Source organism: Sycon ciliatum, chromosome 1 (genome assembly GCF_964019385.1).
Source record: "Sycon ciliatum chromosome 1, ocSycCili1.1, whole genome shotgun sequence".
In the NCBI taxonomy this organism is placed as follows: Eukaryota; Metazoa; Porifera; class Calcarea; order Leucosolenida; family Sycettidae; genus Sycon; species Sycon ciliatum.
In genome coordinates this window covers 76,097,102-76,119,239 of record NC_088643.1, presented here as the reverse complement: position 1 = coordinate 76,119,239, position 22,138 = coordinate 76,097,102, and the positions used below count along the sequence as shown (strand labels likewise).

The window sequence follows — 22,138 nt, the reverse complement described above, 5'->3', positions numbered from 1 at the left end:
CAGGTCAGTATCCAGCCTGTAAAATGTTCACCGGTGGGACGGGCGCAAGACACCAGCTCTCATGACCCCTGCGTACCGGTGCTACAGACCGGTGCGGTCGACCATGTAGCTGGCAGTCGGTCAACCCCAAAGAAAGGAACTTCGTCCGGTTTGAAAATTTCGTCCGGGGACCAAATGAGTGTACATTGTATTGAAAAGCCAAAAGCATTGGACGAAAAAGACCGACTATTTCTGCTTCTGCAGTAGCTAGGCCTATAGGTAGGGCAGGAAAGAAAATCACTGTGGAAACATTATTATACAATTTTTGGGGGTTTTAGGCTTCGAAGAAAGTAGCTACTATTCGCTTGATCGTAGCTGGACAGCCTGACCTCGTCAAGTTGAGCATCTATCCGTTTTGGTTTCGCTCTGTAAAGAGCACTTAGGGTTCCCTGGAACAAGACGGCAACGTCTGTAGGACCTTCCTTATCAAAATACTAAATTCTACTAATTGGCGTTTACATGAAGCAGCTACATGTAGCTACTAGTATGCTGTACAAGATGTAATAAACTGATTGCAAAGTTAGTTACCGGTACTAGTATTTAGATCAGCTGGTTCAGCGGTTCGTCATTTTGGAGATCCCCGCTGGGGTGGAGATGATCCAAAATAATACTGAACCCCGAGCAGCTCTATTATACTCACGGTGAAGAGCATGATAACCCTGGACCCGTAACCGTTACTGGACTTGCAACCGTTGCTGGACCTGCAACCGTTGCTGGACCTGCAACCGTTGCTGGACCTGCAACCGTTGCTGGACCTGCAACCGTTGCTGGACCTGCAACCGTTGCTGGACCTGCAACCGTTGCTGGACCTGCAACTTAACCGTTGCTGGACCTGCAACCGTTGCTGGACCTGCAACCGTTGCTGGACCTGCAACCGTTGCTGGACCTGCAACCGTTGCTGGACCTGCAACTTAACCGTTGCTGGACCTGCAACCGTTGCTGGACCTGCAACCGTTGCTGGACCTGCAACCGTTGCTGGACCTGCAACCGTTGCTGGACCTGCAACCGTTGCTGGACCTGCAACCGTTGCTGGACCTGCAACTTAACCGTTGCTGGACCTGCAACCGTTGCTGGACCTGCAACCGTTGCTGGACCTGCAACCGTTGCTGGACCTGCAACCGTTGCTGGACCTGCAACTTAACCGTTGCTGGACCTGCAACCGTTGCTGGACCTGCAACCGTTGCTGGACCTGCAACCGTTGCTGGACCTGCAACCGTTGCTGGACCTGCAACCGTTGCTGGACCTGCAACTTAACCGTTGCTGGACCTGCAACCGTTGCTGGACCTGCAACCGTTGCTGGACCTGCAACCGTTGCTGGACCTGCAACCGTTGCTGGACCTGCAACCGTTGCTGGACCTGCAACCGTTGCTGGACCTGCAACCGTTGCTGGACCTGCAACCGTTGCTGGACCTGCAACTTAACCGTTGCTGGACCTGCAACCGCTGGACCTACGTCACCTGTAACCAGGGAGTAGTAAAAATAATGTATTTTACTACTCCCTGCCTGTAACCGTTACTGGATGGTCTACAGTTGTTGCTGTATATACAACAAGAATACAAAAACCTATCCCACTTGTCTTACATTGTTGCAAGTGGAAGTGCTATCCTTCATGCCCGTTGTGTCCAAAAATGGGAATGATCCCACTTTGGAAAGTGTCTTGAATCATGTCCTACTTTCATAGTATTCTCAGGATTCAAATAATTGGTGTGTCATTTTTTAACAAATTTGTAAAATGGCATCACAAACTGGGATATTCGGTCATCAATGTTCTGAAGTTGATAGATATCACTTCAAGGATTGCTAGTGGATGAAAATTAATCTGTCAACAGAGGAGTGAACTGCATTGTATGCTGCGAAAGCCGTGTTTTTGTATTTGTAACTAGTGGCTGTGTTATACGGTGGAATTGGATAGATAGCATAGCATCGCAGCGATGTTTTCGTTCTCACAGAGTGCATTCCGTGACCTACTGTTCTTCATTACTGTCTCTAGTGATGGCAAGAGGGCCTGACGTCGTCCAAAGGCCCTGCGGAAGCAATTCACTGCCCTCCTCGTCCATTCAGGGGCTCATTTTACACATTTTACACAAAATGGCAAAGCACCCACCACTAGTTATACCAATGTGGCAGGGAGAATTAAATTATATGCACCAAATTTTCTGGTCAATGTTGATCTACGATAAACTGGCTCCCATTTGCCACCACCCATGTTTCGATACAGCCATCCGGAGCAGAGAAACAGCCAGAAGAAAAGCAAATTTTACACAATAAATGCCAAATGTTAAAAAAAGCCAAATCACCTCGTACAAAATCAGCCGTAGACTTCTTCTTTCTGTCTACGGCCATACCACGTTGAAAATACCGGTTCTCGTCCGATCACCGAAGTCAAGCAACGTCAGGGCTGGTATTTGGGATCACAAACGGGAAACACGTCAGAGGCCATCTTGAACCACCCAACGTCATCAGATACCCGCTTGTGATGCAGGGCCGCGAGATCGCGACTGCGCAAAAGTGTACTTGCCAGTGCAGTCTTTTGTAGCTGCAAGAGCAAGTGCTAGTTTATAATCATAGTTTTATTTTTTGATGGTGCTGGAACTAGTTCGAACTGCTTCCCTTCGACTTTCTTTGACAGAGCGGGTGCTGTTAGGGTTTCCTGTTGTCAGTTTGTATCCACCACCGGTCTTGTATGTCAGTGCTTGTACAAGGAGGTGTTCAGTAGTTATTTTCAGTCCGCACCATGGATCGCATCCAGGGTAGGAAATCGCACTCTGACCGGCTTGATTATCCCGAGTCGAGAAAGAAGCGAACTACAGTCCATTCAGAAAAAAATGAACTTCTAGCTTTTGGCCATAAATGGGTCAAACGTTGAGTTTTTTTAGAATTTTTTTCTGCAATCCCATATGGAATCCTCTTCCAATTATGTTTCTGAAGTTTTTTGTCCAAAAAGCAAGCCATAGCAAGAATAGGATTTCGGCCAGGTTTTGCCCCAAAAGCACTGAATTGGGAAAAACCATCAAAATCCAGGCCGTTTGACCCCGCCTGCAACAGTGCATTCTGCGGTTCGAACCCCAGTTCAGGCACCCTTTTTGGACCCTTTTTCAAATTTCAAAGTTCGCAGCACTGCACTGTGTACGATGAAATCACGAAAAATCGCCAAATACGGGAGCTCGCCAGAGCCAGGACCCATTTTTTTATGAATGGACTGTAGTGGCCAGTTCGGCTCAGTATCATGGCCAGCTGGACGTAGATCAGATCACCCCGAGGTCGAACAAACCGACAGTAGTCCTGAAATCCTTACCTCGCAGAACATTGACGATGTGGAGCGCGGTGTTCAAGAACAAGGAACCATGGTAATAATTGGATTCGCTCCAGAAAAATTATTCTCGTGGTTCCCGGTTCCTTTCCCAATAATTATTTCCTATGGTCTGGATACGTGCATCACGCTGAAGCCTAGATGAATCAGATCGTGTAAGTCAGTCTTCTCTCTAGCTCAAGATTTTGCGAACACGTTATCAGTGAACAATAAAAGCAAAGGACACAGTGCAACAAATGGAAAATGCACGTCTCCTTCTTTTCCTTGCCGTGCGCACTGCACTGTCACAGTCTGCAGTTCTGACTGGAAGGTGTCTTCCGTTTGTGAAAGAACCAGCGCAAGTCGCGCGTGGCGCGGCGTTCTTCAAAACGACACAAGTGAGCTCCACATGAGCCGATTTTGACAATCGATGGCTCAAAATTTTCAGTAGGAGATGCTCCATACTTTCACCGAAGCGAATTTCGCCAAAACGATCCTAGAGGTGGGACACGTTTACCGAGTTTGAGGGTGTTATTTGAGGTCTAAATTGCGAAAATCAAAAAATCCTTCGGTGAATCCCTTTGCCCACATCTGAACTCGGTGCCTGCAAAATCCCAGCCTGCTAGAGAGAACTGTGGCTCACTTGCGTGGATTTGAACAGGCCAGAGTCGACGCGAAGTACGGCAAGATGCCCTGTACACAGCATGGTCTGACACATGTCACGTGAACCAAGATGGCGCCCACGTGTTTCTTGTAAGCGAATGACTGTTGGGACATTCTTCCAAAACATGACGTCACAGAATTCGTAAAAAAAAGACAACTTTTGTCGCAAGCGGCTAGCCTGTCGCGAGCGCGAGACTCATCATGGGCGCGCTCGAGCTGCGAAGCGCGACACACGAGCGCGCGCGCGACCCAAACTGTGTCACGTGTGTGTCGAATCTGACCGGCCGTCATTGCATTATGATCGCCTTCGATTATTTATTTTCGTTCTACTCGACAATTCCAAAAATCAGTGCCATTGGCTTTAGCTTTGCCCTTGAACTTGAAATCTCGTGCCTTATTCTTTCTTGGGGACTGGTGTTGGATATTGAACGGGCGGAGTGACCGCCGGGATGATGGATGAAGGAGATGATGGCCTAATCTTGGCTGCACGCATTCTCATTTTCGCGTGGCCTGCCACTAGTGTTTGATTCACAAAGGGTGTCACAAGCATAGCTGGAGGAAGAAAGGTGATGTGAACTTCAGAAGTTCTGCCATCGCAGCACTGTATAGAGGGCCATTAGAGGCTGTGTAGGCTGTATGTTTGATTTAGCTCAGTGCTGAGCTTGCACCACACCACAGGTAGCATATTGAGTATTATTTACATTATCCACATAACTTGAACCGCTCTGTGAGCGGTTCTGAAAAACCTTTACTGGCGCCGCCCCGTCGTAAAAGTAAGAAATTAAAACTGGCTCATTGTACCCCCAAATGTGAACTGATCCACCTAAATCGCAAATGACGTGACCCGAACGCAGCAGTAGCACGAGGGTGCACTTGTGGTGTGCCGCAGGGCTCTGTACTAGGACCCATGCTGTTCTCCATATACACCAGAGATATCCCCTCGGAATCTGCGCCGGCATCATCACTGCAGTTTGCGGATGACATCGCCCTGACATGTGCAAGACGGACAGCGCAAGGGGTGTCTGATGTGCTCAGCTTGGCGGTTACCTCCCTCTCAAGTTGGCTGGACGCTCGTGGTCTTGTATTAAATGCAAAGAAGAGTAATGTATTGGTTTTTGCCAGCAGCAGTGGGCAGCAGCCGGGCGTGGGTGTACGCTGTCGAAATGATGTGCTTCCGCACACCACCAGCGCGAAATACCTCGGCGTCTTAATCGATGAACGAATGACCTGGCAACCGCAAGTTGACCGGTGCATCTCACGCACTGCTAGGAAGATCGGTAGCCTGTGGCGGGCGCGACACTGCCTCACTCTAGCTAGTCGAAGCAAGTACTTCCTATCTGTCATCATGCCGGATTTGATATATGGATCGTCAGCATATGGCTCCGGCTTGACCCACAACTAGCTAAACCGCTTGCAGGTGGCCCGAAACCGCGCAGCAAGGGCGGTGTTCGGACGACCACGATTTACCAGGGCCAGTGATCTCTTGGAGAGGCTCTCTGTTTGTCGCATGGACGAGGTATATCGCCAGAAACTGCTCGTGCTGGTATGGCGGTGCGTTCATAACCGTGCCAGTCCTGCTCTGCAGGCACTGTTTGTTCGCAACTGCGGAGCAACTCGCCTTCAGCGCAGTCTGGGCCTACAACAACCAATAGCAAGAAGCCGAGCAGGCCAATGCCGACCGGCATCTCGCGGTTGCCTGTTATGGAACCATATACCTGACACGGTGCGAGCTATGGGCAACATCCCAGCATTCCGCCAAGCTGCCATTCCCTACACGTAAGTCGTTGTAGACTGCTACACAGTTGGCCATACCATGGTATTCAGTACCCACGAACTTTGCAAAGCCGATAATGTGATAATGTACCGTGGTGCATGCACCGGTGGTACCACCACTTCGTAGACTGCCTCCCGTTCATTTCTGTGCTCCTGTCTTTATTCTCGTCAGCTGTGTACTTCAGCAGTTCAATTCTGTGCTCCAGTCCTCTTTATTCTCGTGAGTTGTGTACTCGTTTTGCTGTTTGTCTGGTTTATTTGAATTCGCACAGTAAATGTGTACTTCAGTTATTCTCTCCTCCCTCTTCTGAGTTTGACTCTCCGCTGGCCTTCTCTCCTCCCATCCCCTTACATCGTATTGGGCCTCCGCACACACTACATTGTCACATAGCACAACTCAACCATTCGCTACCCTGTTATTGAGCACTCCTGCTCGTTTGGTCTCGCAAATCCAAATAAAATCAATCAATCAAACAGGTTCCTACCTGTGGATGCAGCTGGGGACGCTGGTCCACAGGCCATGGTCGTCGATGAACTCCCATGTTGGATATCCGATGGAAGTAACTATGTGTACTAGCAAAGTTACACTGCCACTGATACCATGTACTAGTGATGGTGTTACCCTATGATGTGCTGTGATCCTGTGCCCTCCCGACCTCGTGCTAGTACTGGTGCGTTCGGGTCCCGTCATTCCCGATTTAGGTGGATCAGTTCACATTTGGGGGGGACAATGGGCCAGTTTTAATTTCTTACTTTTACGACGGGGCAGCGCCAGTAAAGGTTTTTCAGAACCGCTCACAGAGCGATTTTTATATTATGGATAATTTCAGTTCTTTTTCCGTTCCCTCCCCACCCCAACCCCGAAGGTAAACATGATGAACACGCGCGCGATGTACTGTATGTAGGCATGAGACTGCGATAACACACTGATACATACCAGCCCTCCCCACCTCGCTTACCCCGCACACAGATACACAAACACGCGGATGCACACGGTACACGCACACATACGCACATGCACACGACACAAACAGGAAATTCTTCATGTAAAATGCCATGCAAAGCAGTGGCCACTGTACTTTTAAAAGGAAGTCAGTTGTGGAACAAAATAATTCAACTACAACGTGTAGACAAGCTGACGGCCAAAGCACAACATAGCAAACATGACATTTGCCCAAGGATTGCAGTTTGCAGACCACGCCATGGAAGCAGCGAATACAGAATGTAATATCATACAAAGTGACAAGCAAAGAAGTGGCCACCATACACCAGAGACTTGCAGAAAGTCACATATCCAACAGATGGAAAAGTGAACAGCAATCTGGTACAGCCCACACAAGACAAAGCTGACCTGATACTTGTCCCAGGATCGCAAGTGGCAGATCCTTTTCAATGCATAACACGCAGGTGTACGTTACACGCATGGACAAAATCTGACCGTGTCGCCAGCATACAATGTCATCACATATATACCCCACAAGTTACACACATGCACAGTAGAAGCACAATGAGCAATGGAAAAGTACGATGTGGTTGCTGAAGCATCTTCGCACTTCAAATTCAGACTTCAATGTGGTCGTCACGAGATGATATACCTGCAAGATACAAGTGATGCAGAAAGAAAGCAGAAGGTCGTGAGGTAGGCTATGAGACACCACAAACGGGTCACCTACATGTATGTTCAGGGCTAGTGCACTCGCACGCAGAATTATCATAATCGAGCATTTCCCAAACTGAGAAGTGCAAGGAAATCCACTTGCATGCACAGGAGCAATTTTGCCGCTGATGTGATGCGCAATTCGAGACGATCTGCGATGATGCGTGCTCACCTCTGATGCCGATTACTTCCTTGCTTAGACCGGCCCGGTCTGCTCTCCCTTCACTCTCTTCTAAATCCTACTTAGAGCAGTAAGGCTGTGTTACTGCTCCTACTGATAACCCAGTTAGGTTGTGGTCATTGTTGTGAAAGCAATATCATCGTCATTGTGGTAATAACATACGTTTTTGCACAGCGGCTGGCGCTAGAACGTGCAGCAAGCAGCACGCTTGTACTTCGGATTTTGCGATTTTTTCGAGGGCAATGGCTTCCTTTTTGCTTTGGCTACCTACGAAGTATGACCAAAAAATCCATGAGAAGTATTTTTTGGAGCTGGAGTACGAGTGGGGTTGTCTGATAAGTGCTAGGAGAACCCTCCTTTGTGGCTGTAGAGGGTATACTTCCCCTTTAAAAAATCACGGGTCTGCGTGAAACTCAGATTGAGCTATCAGATTTTCCCCCGAGACAGAATAATGATTTCACTTAGCACCATAGGAGAGAGCAATGAAAACAAACACGATGACCAGTAAGAGCAAAAATCTGGAACATGACTTCTATTATGTTCTAATTTAGTTCTAAACGAAGCATAACGTCAGAACGGGACATTTTCATGTCTGTTGTCGGCAGGAAAAGGTCAATTGTCGGCGGGTCGTGAAATGCCTCCAAAATCAGCAGGCTACTGACATGTCGGCAGGTGTGGCAACACAGACACACACACACACACACACAACCACACACACACATATACACGCACGTACACATGCACACACGTACACACACACAAACACACACACACATACATGCACACACACACACACACACACACACACGCATTACACCTTCAAGCAGCCGAGCCCGTTAGCAACAGACCCAACACAATCAGGCATAAGTGCACCCACCAACCGAACTAGCTGGCACATACATACACACACTTACACACACACACACACACACACACACACACACACACACACACACACACACACACACACACACACACACATACATACATACATACATACACACTTACACAATCTCACTCACCAGTAGGAATGACAAAAGTCCAGCCTGGTTTCAATTCGACGCGGGCACACTTCTCGACCATGTCACCCAGGAATATATCCTGCTGTTTACCCGACAACACCCACTGCTCATAGATCTGAAGATTGATTGGGGTCGGAGGAATCAGCCAGAAAACCTGCAGTGCACAACAAACATACGCACACACACACACGGCCGCATTGTAAACAGTACAGTTAGTCACACCTTTTAACACTGAACCTCAACGGTAAAGAAGGGTTAGAGCACCGCTGCCCTCAAGTGAAGGCGCCTGGCTCGAGTCCTGGTGGCGCCAGTCAATTTTTTCTTCAGACGTTTTCCCGTTTGCATCTTTCCCTCAACCAATGAACAGGTAAGGAGTCGTCCGTATTTTTCGAAAAATTAAAAAATCCGTCCTCGGGCAAAAAGGGGTAGGGTTGTCAAGAGTGCTGGCTGAATTAATTTTTTTGATTATTCGTACTTTTTTTTCTTTCTTTTTTTTGCTCCAGGCCGGGACTTTCACACACTTGTTGCACTGACTGTGTAGTGTACTGTAGACCAGGGAGTCGTAAAATACCTGTATTTACGACTCCCTGCTGTAGACGTAGTGTAGGATCGATTGTCGCAAACACCAGTATCTACTATACATGACTTTTCAGACTTTTCATGTACAGTCGTCCCTCTCTAATCCAGCACTTTATAAACCAGCACCCTCGATAAACCAGCACAATTTTCAGTAGCCAAAATGTCCTCTTCATGCACATTGCAGCAGTAAATCAGATTTGTTAATCCAGCACCCTCCCTTATCCAGCAGATTTTCAGTGGCACAAATGGTGCCGGATTATAGAGGGGCCACTGTAGTTGTAGGACGTGTATGGCCGTTGGTAGACCTACTACTCACTGTACTTAGAGTGTACTACATATAACGTTACATGCATAGGATTGATTGATTGCAGCTTATATCAATCATATCTTCTGAAAATTGTAGTCCAAGTTGCTGTCTGATGATCGGTTAAAACCGTGAAACTCACGAGTTACAGCAGAAACGCTTTTGATTCTCTCAAATGTATGTAGGATTGCTGACGTACCAGACTGGGTGACTCCACTTGAGGCTCCAACTTAGTCTTGGTGAACTCCAGGCTAATGACGTTGTAGAGTTTGTCGCGTTTCGCATTCGTGTAGTACCTGCACAAGAGAGTACATGGCGTGTGCCAAACACACACACACACACATGCACACACACACACACATGCACACACACACACACACACACGCGTACACACACACACAAACACACACACACACACACACACAAACACACACACACAATGTAGCTCCGCGTCTCTTGGAACCTAAGAAAACACCCAAAAGACACCATGCCACCAAGACTTGCACTGAAAGGCTTACTTTGTAAAGTTTGCCATGCTCGTGGCGGAGCCTTGTTGTGAGGACACATCCATGATGTCAATAGTATGCCCACGCCTGCCCATCACCCAAAGACCCCCTAGCGATCTCACTGGCCCATTGCCCGCCATCCTCCTGGCACCTCCACCCATCTGCTGTACACTGCCTCCCCATCGCCTCTTTCTGCGCTTTCATGCTCACACCTGCCTGTTGCCTGCCACCCTCCTGGCACTTCTACTGTCGCGCCGTGGCCCGCACCAGCTGTTCTTCCCATACCTTACACCAGATTTAGCGCTAAATTTGTTTATGCTTCTGGCCCTATGTATTTATAAGCATACTGACTCACTGTTGGGTAGACCCGAGTATCAGTTGCCTGATGTTTGCCTAACGGCATGAAACTCAAGAGTTACAACCAACCTGAACGTCCTCTGCTGAGTCTGCTATGATTTGAAAACTCCGTATGGCGGAACCCAGATGCGCATGCAGTTTACGTAAGGGGCCGTCCGTAAATATCGATGTTTTTTTAGAGACGATATTGGTGCGTCTGGGGGGGAGGGGGTTTGAGCCATGTGCGTCTTTTCGAGCATCAGAAAAATATCGATGTAAATATCTGAAGTTTCGCCGATCCCTGCACGCGGACGTCTAAATGGCTATACAAGAAATGTGAAACCAGCTTCCGTTCGCGGAGCTAAAACTCGCGACACAAGAACAAAATCAAAAATTGGAAGCTGTACGCCCATGGCGAATTTCAAGAGCAAAAGAATGAGCTATTGATTGTGGAAATCGGCCGAACGATGCCTGCAGGACCTTTTTCAAGACGTAGAGGCAGTGCGAACAAACACGGACGAACTCCACAAGAGTTTGCAGTCTTCACTGTCTGAACAAGGATTTGAAAAAATTCAAGCCCGAGCGTAGCCGCTTTGGCTACACCAGTACACGATGGCTGTGAGCACTGCAGCGCCAACCCGGTTCGCTCCCCCCAGGCGATGCAGCTATTGCGTGAGTGCGGCGGGATTTTCACGCCTACACCGGACCCTCAACATCCTGGGCACTTCATGAGCATCCAAAAATATTGATTCCATGATCTAGATGTACATGTGCGTCTTCTGGGGGGAGGGAGGGGGGTCAAGGGAGAGAAGCACCAATATCGTCTCTAAAAAAACATCGATATTTACGGACGGCCCCTAAGACTTTCCGTAGATCGACTACATTTTTTAAGTAACGTAATTACGTTATGCGGAACATCTCTAACAAAGTACAGTGAGTGCAGGGAAATACTTCGACAACTGCAGACAGTCAGTTATAGGCGATTCACACGACAGCCACTTGCACGTTTTACGGCGAGTGATTTACGAGAAAATTGACTGTGTGGATTCACATGGCTGCACTCAACAGCGGGCACGTTTGCATTTTTGAATGATTCACCCACCAGTTGCCATGAGTATTTCAAATTTTCAAAACACGTGTACAATAATTATCATGGTGAAAAGAGCCGCGTAAAAAATCAAGTCTTGTTTTGCGCTTTTTGGTGTAAATATAGTTTACTGCTTGCCGCAGAGGGGCTGAGGGCTAGACCCACAGGACACTTCTCAGTTTCGGCGGGGACCGTGAATACCCCCGACACACGACCAACAAAATCTCTAACTGTCTTTGACGCCATCAGAATATCTATGCAAACACAGCCTAACGGACAAAGTCAAACAAGCCGTGACCTGATGTTGACACAGCCTGGTCAGTATGGAGCTTGCATGTCGAGTCTGCAGTTAAGGAATTCATACCTCAAAAGTTGAAGTGAAATAACCTGAACAATAATAAACTGTGGTATAATGCGGGAAAATCAATAAATTACAAAAATGTCACGTTCGGAAATTTTATTGGGTGGTCATCCCGTTTGACTGTGCGAAGTAAAATTAAAACAACCAAATGGTTGGGTTGATCTGCACTGTGCAACCGATTCTCTCACCTTTCTTCCTCCAGCTATGCTTGTGACACCCTTTGTGAATCTGCGAAACACTAGTGGCAGGCCACGCGAAAATGAGAATGCGCGCAGCCAAGTTTAGGCCATCATCTCCTTCATCCATCACCTCCTTCATCCATCATCCCGGCGATAACTCCGCCCGTTCAATATCCAACACCAGTCCCCAGGCCGGAAAGAATAAGGCACGAGATTTCAAGTTCAAGGGCAAAGCTAAAGCCAATGGCACTGATTTTTGGAATTGTCGAGTAGAACGAAAATAAATAATCGAAGGCGATCAGTCAGATTCGACACACACGTGACACAGTTTGGGTCGCGCTCGTGTGTCGCGCTTCGCAGCTCGAGCGCGCCCAAGATGAGTCTCGCGAGCGCGACAGGCTAGCCGCTTGCGACAAAAGTTGTCTTTTTTTTACGAATTCTGTGACGTCATGTTTTGGAAGAATGTCCCAACAGTCATTCGCGTACAAGTACTAGCCCTGAACGTCGGGCGAGGTTAGTACTTGGATGGGTGACCATGGTGACCGCCTGGGAATACCTCGTGCTGTAGACTTCTCTTTTTCTTTTTTTCTTCTTCGCTGCACCGCACTGCGCCATGCCAGTGGCACTGCACTGACGTATCACTCAAGTCAGAACAGGGAGTTTCCCTCGTAGATCTACCGAGAAGTTTTCGAGCGAAATTTGCTTTTTGCGACTGCATTAAAATTTTGCATGTGGCGATGATGTGCATGCATGTCAACTATTTTTGTTGTATTTAAACCAAACACAAAAGGAGCTGCTGGAGGGTGATGGAAAGCGATTGGGAATTGTGCGATATCCTATCCTGGCCCTCCGTTGTTGATAAAGCGCTCTGTAGCTGTAGACATTCTTATTGTTTGCACTGAACATTATTCTGGCTGGCTGAAATTGGATGTTCGAATATATCTAGCTCTACTGAGAAAACAATCATCATGGCTGGGATTGCAAGTCGAGTTGCAGTTATTACTGGTAAGCTGGAGTAAGCTGGAGTAAGCTGGAGTAAGTTGGAGTAAGCTGGAGTACACAGGGCGAAATAATTATGAAGCAGGGCTGTGAATACAGGCTGTGAATACAGGCCGTGAAGCAAGGCAATGAAACAGGGGGGTAAAGCAGAGCTGGGAAAGCAGGACTGTGTGAGCAGGGCCATGAAGCAGGACTATAAAACAGGACTGCGAAGCACAAGGTATTTACTGTGAGATACACACGTCTATTGAGTCCTTGGGGTTGGCGGCACCCTTACTTGCTTAGCGCGTACACTCACTGTAACGCTGTAAAAATGGACCAGCATGCATCCAGCAGTGCTCACGGCCAGCGTCCCGTGGCCGCTTGACTTTCCAATGTAGTTCAATGTCGACAACAGTAGATTAGAGTCATGTACACATACTAATCACGATATGGCATTGTAGTGGATCACTGGTACTTCGCACGAGCAGTCACCACTACCAAGTCTGCGGGACGGATCATCTGTTGCCACGGACCATCACTGAAGCACCGCCGTGTGCAGGACAGCATCCAGTTTGGCGGCGGAGCTGTCCCATGATGCGGCTAGTAGCATCCCCAGACGTCGCAGACAGCATGCAGATGAGATGCATGGTGCACTGCATCGCTTTAACGCTCTTAGTGCCGACCAAACACGAAAAATAAAGGCGAGAAAGTGGCACGCTCGGCTTCGCGAATTCTCTCGTCATGTCCTGCTCATGAAGCTTGTGGGTGGCAGACAGGTTTGGGGGTTAGTAAGAGGTACAGCACGATGATATGCCTGATGTCAAAAAATGCCTTGACTGTCTGCACGCCATTCAAACGTCCACTTAGCGTGACAGCAGCGTAGGCTAGAGCAGGCCTCTGAGACTTTTCGTGCCGTGTCGCCAAACCTATAAAGTATGAAACCATACTTTCTGCACACGGAAAATATAGTGCTGGGCGCTGCACCGCTCTGCTGGGTGAAAGGTAGCAATCCTCCGATCCTGGCTGTGTGCGATTGTATGCAAAGTGCACTGTATAGCTGTATATTATATATACATAGGTAGCAACAATGGCTGCCAGGCATACACTGCTCTGTGCGTAGCTTTTCCCTGGTCCCTGGTTAGTCCCTGGTCTGTTACCATTATTGGTAGACGACCTGTGCACATATGAATCTTGCAAAGCAGTCATGGCGTGCACAATGACTCAAGCAGAGTTTTTGTTTGATGTGAATGATTTCTCCAGGTGCAGCCAGTGGTATTGGGAAAGCCACGCTGAATATCCTGCTGGATGAGGGCATGCACATTGCTGCCGTGGATCGGATCGGTGGCTCTCTGCTCGAGATGAACATGCCCAAAGACCGCTGCCTGGCAGTGGAGTGTGACGTCAGCAAGGCTGGTGAAGTAAAGAAGTTGGTGGAAGAGATTTCACAATGGCGTCCAGACTCCAGTGTATCAGCTCTAATTAACGCCGCCGGCATTACACGTGATAACTGGCTGCTGAAGATGACTGAGGCGGAGTTTGATGAAGTGATCAACGTCAACTTGAAGGTCTGTTGTTGTTGGAATGTATTTTGTGTATTTTTTTGTATAGGGGTGTGCGTGAATATGGTTCTTGATAATTTGGTGTGTGTGTGTGTGTGTGTGTGTGTGTGTGTGTGAGAGAGAGAGAGAGAGAGAGAGAGAGAGAGAGAGAGAGAGAGAGAGAGAGAGAGAGAGAGAGAGAGAGGAGGGAGGGAGGGAGGGAGGGAGGGAGGGAGGGAGGGAGGGAGGGAGAGAGAGAGAGAGAGAGAGAGTGAAGCCAGTGCATGCCGGAGTATGTGGTGTGGTGTGTGTGTGTCGAAAAATGAAGAAAGAATGTAAAAATGAAAAATAGGGATTCACTGGCCAGAAAAAGCCGCTTCAATCGGCTCTGTGGTGTAGACCAGGCTAAAATTAGTGGCGGTCAATTCATCAGCCTTGCAAGCTGTTGAATGGTGTAATCCCAGCACAAGTTACTATGTCTAACATAGCTGTTCGCTATCATCGCTTCTGCAATGGGCAGGTCTGAGGTGTGTGTGTGTGTGTGTGTGTGTGTGTGTGCGCGCGCGTGTGTGTGTGGGCTTACCTAGCCAAGAAACTTGGATTGTATGGTTTTTCTTTGTCTACTAGGGAACCTTCCTAATGTCGCAGGCGTTTGCGGATGTCATGCAGAAAGGCGGTGCAGGTGGCAGCATCGTTAACTTATCCAGCATATCTGGCAAGGTTAGTTCAATGGTATGGTACCGTCTGTTCATGCCATGTGGCAGCTGTGCGGAATATGCGCTCAACAACATGCGAATGCCTGTCTGAACACTTGCTTTCAGCTCTAGTGTGCACGCCCTCGAGGATTGGATTCTTTTGGCAGAGATTTTGTATGTGTGTTTGCTTGCAGGTGGGCAATTTGGGACAATCAAACTATGCCGCAAGTAAGGCTGGTGTTGTTGGCGTGACAAAGACTGCAGCAAAAGAACTTGCGAGGTGAGCATAACTGTGGTGCTGTTATTAAAGATGGCCAGATAAATGGCCGAAGGCATGTTCATTGTTCTAAAATTCCTTTTGTTTGATAGCGTAATGAAGAAGCTGGGCAACGTGATTCCAAAGTGTGGAAACCCCATACTGGTGTACATGTAGCTTATAAGCTGACAACCTTTGTGAACCTCTCTTCGAGTCTCTCATTTCCATGTGATTGATCACTTTTTGCTGATTACCAAGCATAGGAGATACCGTATTTCAACTATTATAAGTTGTCTCTTTATGGGTTGGTTCACATAAGCCAAATCGAGGCCGCAACAAGACATCGGCGGTGAGCCAGCTCCCGATCCGTTGCGCATACGGTTCGAGTACCGAATCTACTACAAAGTAGTACAGAATGCGCCCAAATGCTACGATACGTTTGCCAATTGAAGCTTGAATTCTTTGTTTTTTCAGTATTTCAAGGTCTTTCGGTTATGGCCACTCGGTGCTACCTTTTACTGGAGATCATGATACTACTTCTACACCTTTTATTGCAGTCTAGTAAGCGGTGGTGTCGAAATTATGCGTGCAAACATTGATGAAGTCACACGAACTTGTCTATGTATCCTTCGTATTTTTCATTTATTATTTCAATTGTATTTGTCAAGTTGCACAACAGTCAAGAAGATCATCCGAGAAGGACAGGTTGGTATGCTGACTTAATTTGCCACCTTGAAACGACTACAAGAATGGCGAACGGACCTCATCTTTAGCTTCAATTTAGGAAAATTTAGGATGAGTCTTGGTTTGAAATTTTCACAAAGTCTAGCTCCCGGCACCGGCGATCACCGGTGCGAACAGTTCACAAACCACTTTTGGTCAAAATTCTATGGGATCGGCGCCGGGGCAGATCGCAAGAGTTGGGCACTGTCCAACTTTGCCGGCGGTCCCTTGCGACATTTTACCGTATGATTTTGTTACGACTGCACTGGTTCACATAATCGCAATGCGCCGGGAGAGGTTGCAAGAGGCCCACTCCCGGTGACTCCCGGCACGTACCGGCGATATGTGAACCAACCCTATGACCTAACAACCGAAGTAAATAAGGGGCAGTCGACTTACAACCGGGTTTACCCCAGAAAATTGAGGCCCTAAGTACAGGAGGTTCGACTATAACAGGTAAAATATGGTATTACTGCAAATGTCGTCTGCAAACATGTATGCGTTCGTGTTCAATGAAGTATTATCTTCTTTCACTGTTTGCTCCAAAGGCATGGTATTCGGTGCAACGCAGTCATGCCGGGATTCATTGAAACGCCGATGACGAAGGGTGTACCTGACCAAGTCCTTGCCAAGGTAGGGAAAGCTGCAGTGACATCAGCACTGTGGCCCAGGTACTAGGTGGCCTTCAAAGCAGCCAGCTCCCGTCCACACCACCGCTCTACACGCCGATTAACAACCCACACTAGTGTACAATACCGGGTTTTGATGACAGAATTAGCAGGATTATCTGATTCCCCGTAACGCCATGAACCAGTCCACCTATACCGCTGGACATTGACTGCTAGCCGGCTGCGTGTTTTGGCTTCAATGATCACTTTACAGCCTAGTCTTGCGATCCAGCAGAATGGACCACGCAAAGCAGTGTAGTGAAGGCAGAACATTGCAAGTCCAATGTAGGCTTTCCTTGGTTTCTTTTTCTGACTGTGCCTGTTTTTGGGCGAGTTGTATTTGTGTTACTTACTCTTGCGCTTCTCACAGATCGTACCGCAAATTCCAATGAAGCGCATGGGATTGGCTGAGGGTATGTCCACCATCCAGCTTAATAACTTACTAGTACTTCAAGTAATTTACCGGTATATGCAGTGTCCCGTAGCGGCAAGGGAAATGCTGCTGCTGCTGCAGACCAGCAAATCTGGCCATTCACTCGAGAACTGCCCACAGTGTTGTAATTTAAATCAATTTCAATTTCACCGCCCCCTTTCAAAATCGATTGTGGTGGTACAATGCCTGGTTGGACCTACAGTTATGGTCATTGGAATCCGACCCAAAGTGCAAAACTGGCGGCTTGAACCAGTTCCGTTTACATCACTGTACTTCATGTGTACGTCCAGCCGCATTCGTGCTACTTCGTCAAGGGTCGTGCAAGTTGAGGGCGCCAAATATGCACTTTGGGTGGACTTCGCCGACCACAACTGTAGCACAGCCGCCTAATTTCCCTCTACAAGTCTACACGATGGAATGCATGCATGTAGCGGCTGAAGGGTAACCCAATGCATTGGTTCAGTGCAGTAGTTGAGCAAATAATGAAAATAGATCCGCATTTGTACCGGCATGCAATACTCCATCTTCATGTTTGAAACGTGCACATCTAGCAACTACCGTATAGGCGCGAATAGAAGCCCCTGGGGCTCTATTTTCCAGAAGACACATTGAGGGGGGGGGGGGGGGTATATTTGAGAGAGGGCTTTATTCGAGAGGGGGCTTTATTTTTTTAAAATAGAAACATCAATTGCTTCACCCTATTCCTGCTGATTAGTACAGTCATGCAGTGACTGCACTCGATTTGTTGTGCGGTAGGTACCCTTGCATGCCTGTAGTGTGTGTGCAGTAAGTACACCCTATTGCACGTGCATACTGTACACGGTTCATGTACTGCATAGTACAGACTTTGCGTGCCCCGGGCTTTTATACGAGACAGGGCTTTATTATTTCGATTCCCTCTGACACACGGGCTCTATTTGGGAGGGGGCTTTATTCGAAGGGGGGCTTGTATTCGAACGCGTACGGTATCTAGAAGCTGACCAGCCCCCCCCCCCCCCCCCCCCCCTCTTTGTGTCAGACTGGCTACAATCCTGGTACCAGTGGCATGGTGGAAGTTTGAACTACCGGTAAGCTTGCACAGCTTCACTGTATCAAGGACTGCTTCACTCGGGGTGCTAAACGTGTGCCAGGCGTCGGGGTTTACTGGCCAGTATTGCAGTACCGAGTCATAAACCGTCTCCATACGTAAATATTGGTGTTGACTTTAGGTGTAGATGGATAAGCTCCCTTCTACTTTGGTAGGCTACATCTAATCTAGGACTGGTTATAGTATACAGATCCTGTTGTAGTTAATTATTTACTTGCAATGCAGGGCCTGGTTTCCTGAGAACCGAAGAAGTTACATGCTATGCCCGGCTCTGATTTAAACTAGCCGTAGCTTTAAGAGCTAAGCAACTAATGTGCGTGTGTTTTGCTGTGTGTACTCTCTTCTCTGTGTGCCTGTTTTGCCCTACCAACTTGTCCACTGTCGGGGATGAGTAGAAGTGGCTCACTGCATAGCGTTCCTGGCGTCTGAAAGAAGCTCCTACATTACAGGAACCTGCATTGAAGTGACTGGTATGTTTCAGATCCAGATGTCTGTGCACGTGTGCGCGCAGATGTGTGTGTGTGTGTGTGTGTGAGTGTAAAAAGTAGGGATTCACTGGCCAGAAAAAGCCACTTCATAGCTGTGTGGTGTAGACCAGGCTGAATAGTGGCGGCCAATTCTTCAGCTTTGCAAGCTGTTGAATGGTGCAATCCCAGCACAAGCTGCTATGGCTTCTGCTGTAGCATCGCTATCATCGCCTCCGGCGATGGGCGTCCAATGGTGTGTGTGTGTGTACATGTTATGTTGCCAATGTGTGTACATGCACTGTAAACCCTGTGTTTACCAGACCCTGCATGAAGTGGAATCCTGTCCGCACCTGACAAAATTTTCATGCACAGACGGCATGTCATAGAAAACTCCCCGCAACAAGCGGAAAGTTAACAGAGTTCGAATTATCCAGCGGGCGCACTTTGTACTTCGAATCACTCATTTGAATTTGACTTGCGGGGACCTGCAGAAGATGGGTACGACGAACCGTTTACCAACTGTGCCATATTTGAATGAGATGGGGTCTACGAGTACATGCACTTCATTCACAGGTACTAGGTTGTTGTATTTCCACATTTGCTACCCCGAGCACCAATTGTCCGACTCATGGTGATCGGGATGCCGGGGCTGTAGTGTGTGTATGTGTGTATGTGATAGCTGACTATGGGCTCCTGTCCGTTTGTCATCTTTTCCTGCTAGGTGGGCTGTACATGTGAAAATGCGGGAGCTGCACTTGAGGAGAAGCATATAATTGCAAGCTACACTGACATCACTTGGTGCGCACAGCTTTGCTATGTGCCTGGCATCCTGCTCGATAACCACAGGATGTGCATGATAATCCCTTCTTACAACAACAAAATACTCTTTGACTTGCTTGTTCATAAAACAGCTCACTGGTTGGGCTTGTCTAGATCTTTTACAGTAACCGTATTTGAAATTTGTAACCCCTAGCATTGTTTTCACCGTTATCTTTCTTTCTTGGTTCCCTTGAGAAATCTGCCCATTTATCTCCGCAATAAATTATCAATGATTTATAACAATGTTGACAAGAGAACCCTTTGTTTTTCCTCTTCTCTTCTTTCATGTACTTCAAAATAGTGCCAGAACCTGTGTTGCTACAGTACACTCGTAGGCTTAGTTCTTCTCAACTGTCCTTGATCTTAGTTGGCTGTCTCCGCAATAATTCTAATGTAACAGACACACTGTCTGCTCCAGGCAGAATGAGATCAGTCTGGGTCTGTGTCGGTGTGACCCAAGATATCATAATACCAACAGTTGAACCCAGGAGAGGACATGCACAGTATGCGTAAGCTAGGGCGATGATTGCTTCACAACTCCTGGAAAAACTTCCGAGTGGAAATCCCGGCAACCCCAGTATGTGCCAACTTGTTCAATTTTCTTGAAGATGCCTTTAAAGGACCACACCAGGTAGCATAATAATTTATGTGTAGGGCTCCCTGGGCACCACCTATTCCATCATCGGATCGGCAAGCTCTTCAAACAGAACACATATCGAACTTGCAGATGTGCAGAATGCCGGTACATTGATGGTGCCAGATGGCGGGGTAAAATGGAAGGCTGGGTGGACCCAAACTCGAAATTAAACATAGCCAATAAGAACCTGCACGGCAAAGATCAGAGCATTCATACCGGCCCAATTCTAAAGATACCTATACAACTGGGCTGAGCCAGGCTTTCACTTGCTCCTGGATATCGGATTTCATGTTGCGATACGGTCGCCACAAGGGAACAGAAGCTAAGCCAGCACACACACACACACACACACACACACACACACTGTGACACACACATGATGGGCACAAACAATGCCAACACACACGACAGACAATCATGTACAATGCTGCTCAATGCAATCCAGTCGCGTTACTCAGGTACGCGCCAGGCGTTGCGCAGCTCTAGATCTGCGAACACTGGGCTGCGACATGGTGCAAGGCGCAAACTTGAGTGACTGGACTGGATTTCAATGAGCAGTACATGCACACATTTCGCTCCCCATCCACCCCCATCTCGACACTGGTGTACACCTGCACACAGTATGTCTGTCCGTCTATGGTATCTGCCAGCACGCCTGTTGCTCATGGATGAGATGTTTAAAAAGCAAGAGAGCATGAGAAAGTGTCTACTGCATGGACTTCAGTACAAGCAGTTTGGAGAGATTTGAGCTGGCAACATCCTTCAGCTGCTTTCCATACGAGCTAAGCTGTTGACTGATAATCAGACCATCGAGACGCTGCGGTGCTTGCATGGGCTTGAAGATCTTGTCAAGGTCTTCATCTGGCAGAGGTGCCTCGCCACGCTGTTGGCGTGCGGCGTTCTCCTGTTGCCGGCGCATCTTGTACGCTGAGATCTGTTGCTGCTGGCGCTGCTGCTGCTTGAGGAATTGGCTGTAGCGGTTGATATCCTGTGAAGCGTCATCGACTGTGTCCATCATTAGACGCATGCAAGTTTCCAGTTGCGAGCCGCCACCAACTGTGAGGAACTCATGTGGAGGCTCAACTGCGCCAGATGACGACAGCTCCAAGAGAAGGGAGTTGGCAAGAGTGGAACGATGTAGCTCCAGTGGTACCTGTTCGAACATTGATGACCAAGACAGCTTGTGGTCGTGAAGGCTCTTCTCAGTGAAGGTACCCTCATTCATCACCTCCATAGCCTTACTGCTAAGACGGTAAGCCTCCAAGCTCAAACGGCCCTGCAATGTCTCCATTGGGTTGTACAACAGCAGGATAGAGTGCTCGTGCGAGAGACTGCGCTGATACTGATACTGACTTTCCATGATCATACGGCTGAACGGCGAGCGTTCCAGTGAGGAGATATACCAGCCGACCTGAACGTGATCTGAGTTGACTTCGCGGACGAGCCGAAGCATCTGCTCGGAGTACTCCATCGTCTCATCTGATTCGTCTTCCTCTGATTCCATCGGTGCGGCGAAACAATCAGTAACTTCCAAAACTGATCCATTGATCATGCCTTGCAAAACACCGCTGCAAATGTCCATGGGAGCTTCGTTGGAGTATCCATGGCAGTGTCTAAGGATTCTAAGCAACACCAGGCCGTCCACTCGAACAGAAGTAGTGGCCGACGCCATGGCTAAACTTTAAAAAATACTCTGCCGAAAGCAGAACAACACAAAGAAAGTTTTGCCTCTCTTGCTTTTTTACCAACCTACAAGCACATTATGCGAAAAATGGCAAAAAACCAGCCGTCGCCATTTTGTCGAAAGTTGCCATGGTAGTATGATGGTACTCAATCGTGCACGCGTGGAGTGCGTGCA

At 48.0% G+C, this 22,138-nt stretch overlaps 2 protein-coding genes and 1 long non-coding RNA gene across 3 annotated transcripts; 1 reads left to right on the top strand and 2 right to left on the bottom strand.

The window, feature by feature from the left end:
- Positions 1-6,811: 6,811 nt before the first annotated feature.
- On the bottom strand, positions 6,812-12,240 carry LOC135805511 (uncharacterized). Its single transcript, XR_010551147.1, has 3 exons — positions 11,986-12,240; positions 8,625-8,778; positions 6,812-7,359 (listed from the first exon to the last, which is right to left on the bottom strand). It is a non-coding gene; the product is annotated as an uncharacterized LOC135805511 (long non-coding RNA).
- Positions 12,241-12,703: 463 nt separating this feature from the next.
- On the top strand, positions 12,704-20,114 carry LOC135805509 (estradiol 17-beta-dehydrogenase 8-like). The gene is made up of 8 exons (XM_065319549.1): positions 12,704-12,981; positions 14,218-14,522; positions 15,123-15,215; positions 15,385-15,470; positions 16,718-16,802; positions 17,208-17,250; positions 18,753-18,827; positions 19,546-20,114. The coding sequence occupies exons 1-8, from the start codon at positions 12,945-12,947 to the stop codon at positions 19,560-19,562; spliced, it is 741 nt and encodes a 246-aa protein (XP_065175621.1). The 5' UTR covers positions 12,704-12,944; the 3' UTR covers positions 19,563-20,114.
- An 801-nt stretch (positions 20,115-20,915) lies between these two features.
- LOC135805508 (eukaryotic translation initiation factor 3 subunit H-like) lies at positions 20,916-22,001 on the bottom strand. Its single transcript, XM_065319548.1, has one exon. The coding sequence runs from the start codon at positions 21,950-21,952 to the stop codon at positions 20,987-20,989; it is 966 nt and encodes a 321-aa protein (XP_065175620.1). The 5' UTR covers positions 21,953-22,001; the 3' UTR covers positions 20,916-20,986.
- Positions 22,002-22,138: the final 137 nt, after the last annotated feature.

What these genes read in the sequence shown, in the direction of transcription:
- LOC135805509 (XM_065319549.1), top strand. Translation starts at nt 12,945, where the DNA reads ATGGCTGGGATTGCAAGTCGAGTTGCAGTTATTACTG. An exon ending in TGATCAACGTCAACTTGAAG is followed by an intron (nt 14,523 to 15,122) that starts GTCTGTTGTTGT and finishes TTTGTCTACTAG; the next exon opens with GGAACCTTCCTAATGTCGCA. An exon ending in GCAGCAAAAGAACTTGCGAG is followed by an intron (nt 15,471 to 16,717) that starts GTGAGCATAACT and finishes TTTGCTCCAAAG; the next exon opens with GCATGGTATTCGGTGCAACG.
- LOC135805508 (XM_065319548.1), bottom strand. Translation starts at nt 21,952, where the DNA reads ATGGCGTCGGCCACTACTTCTGTTCGAGTGGACGGCCTGGTGTTGCTT.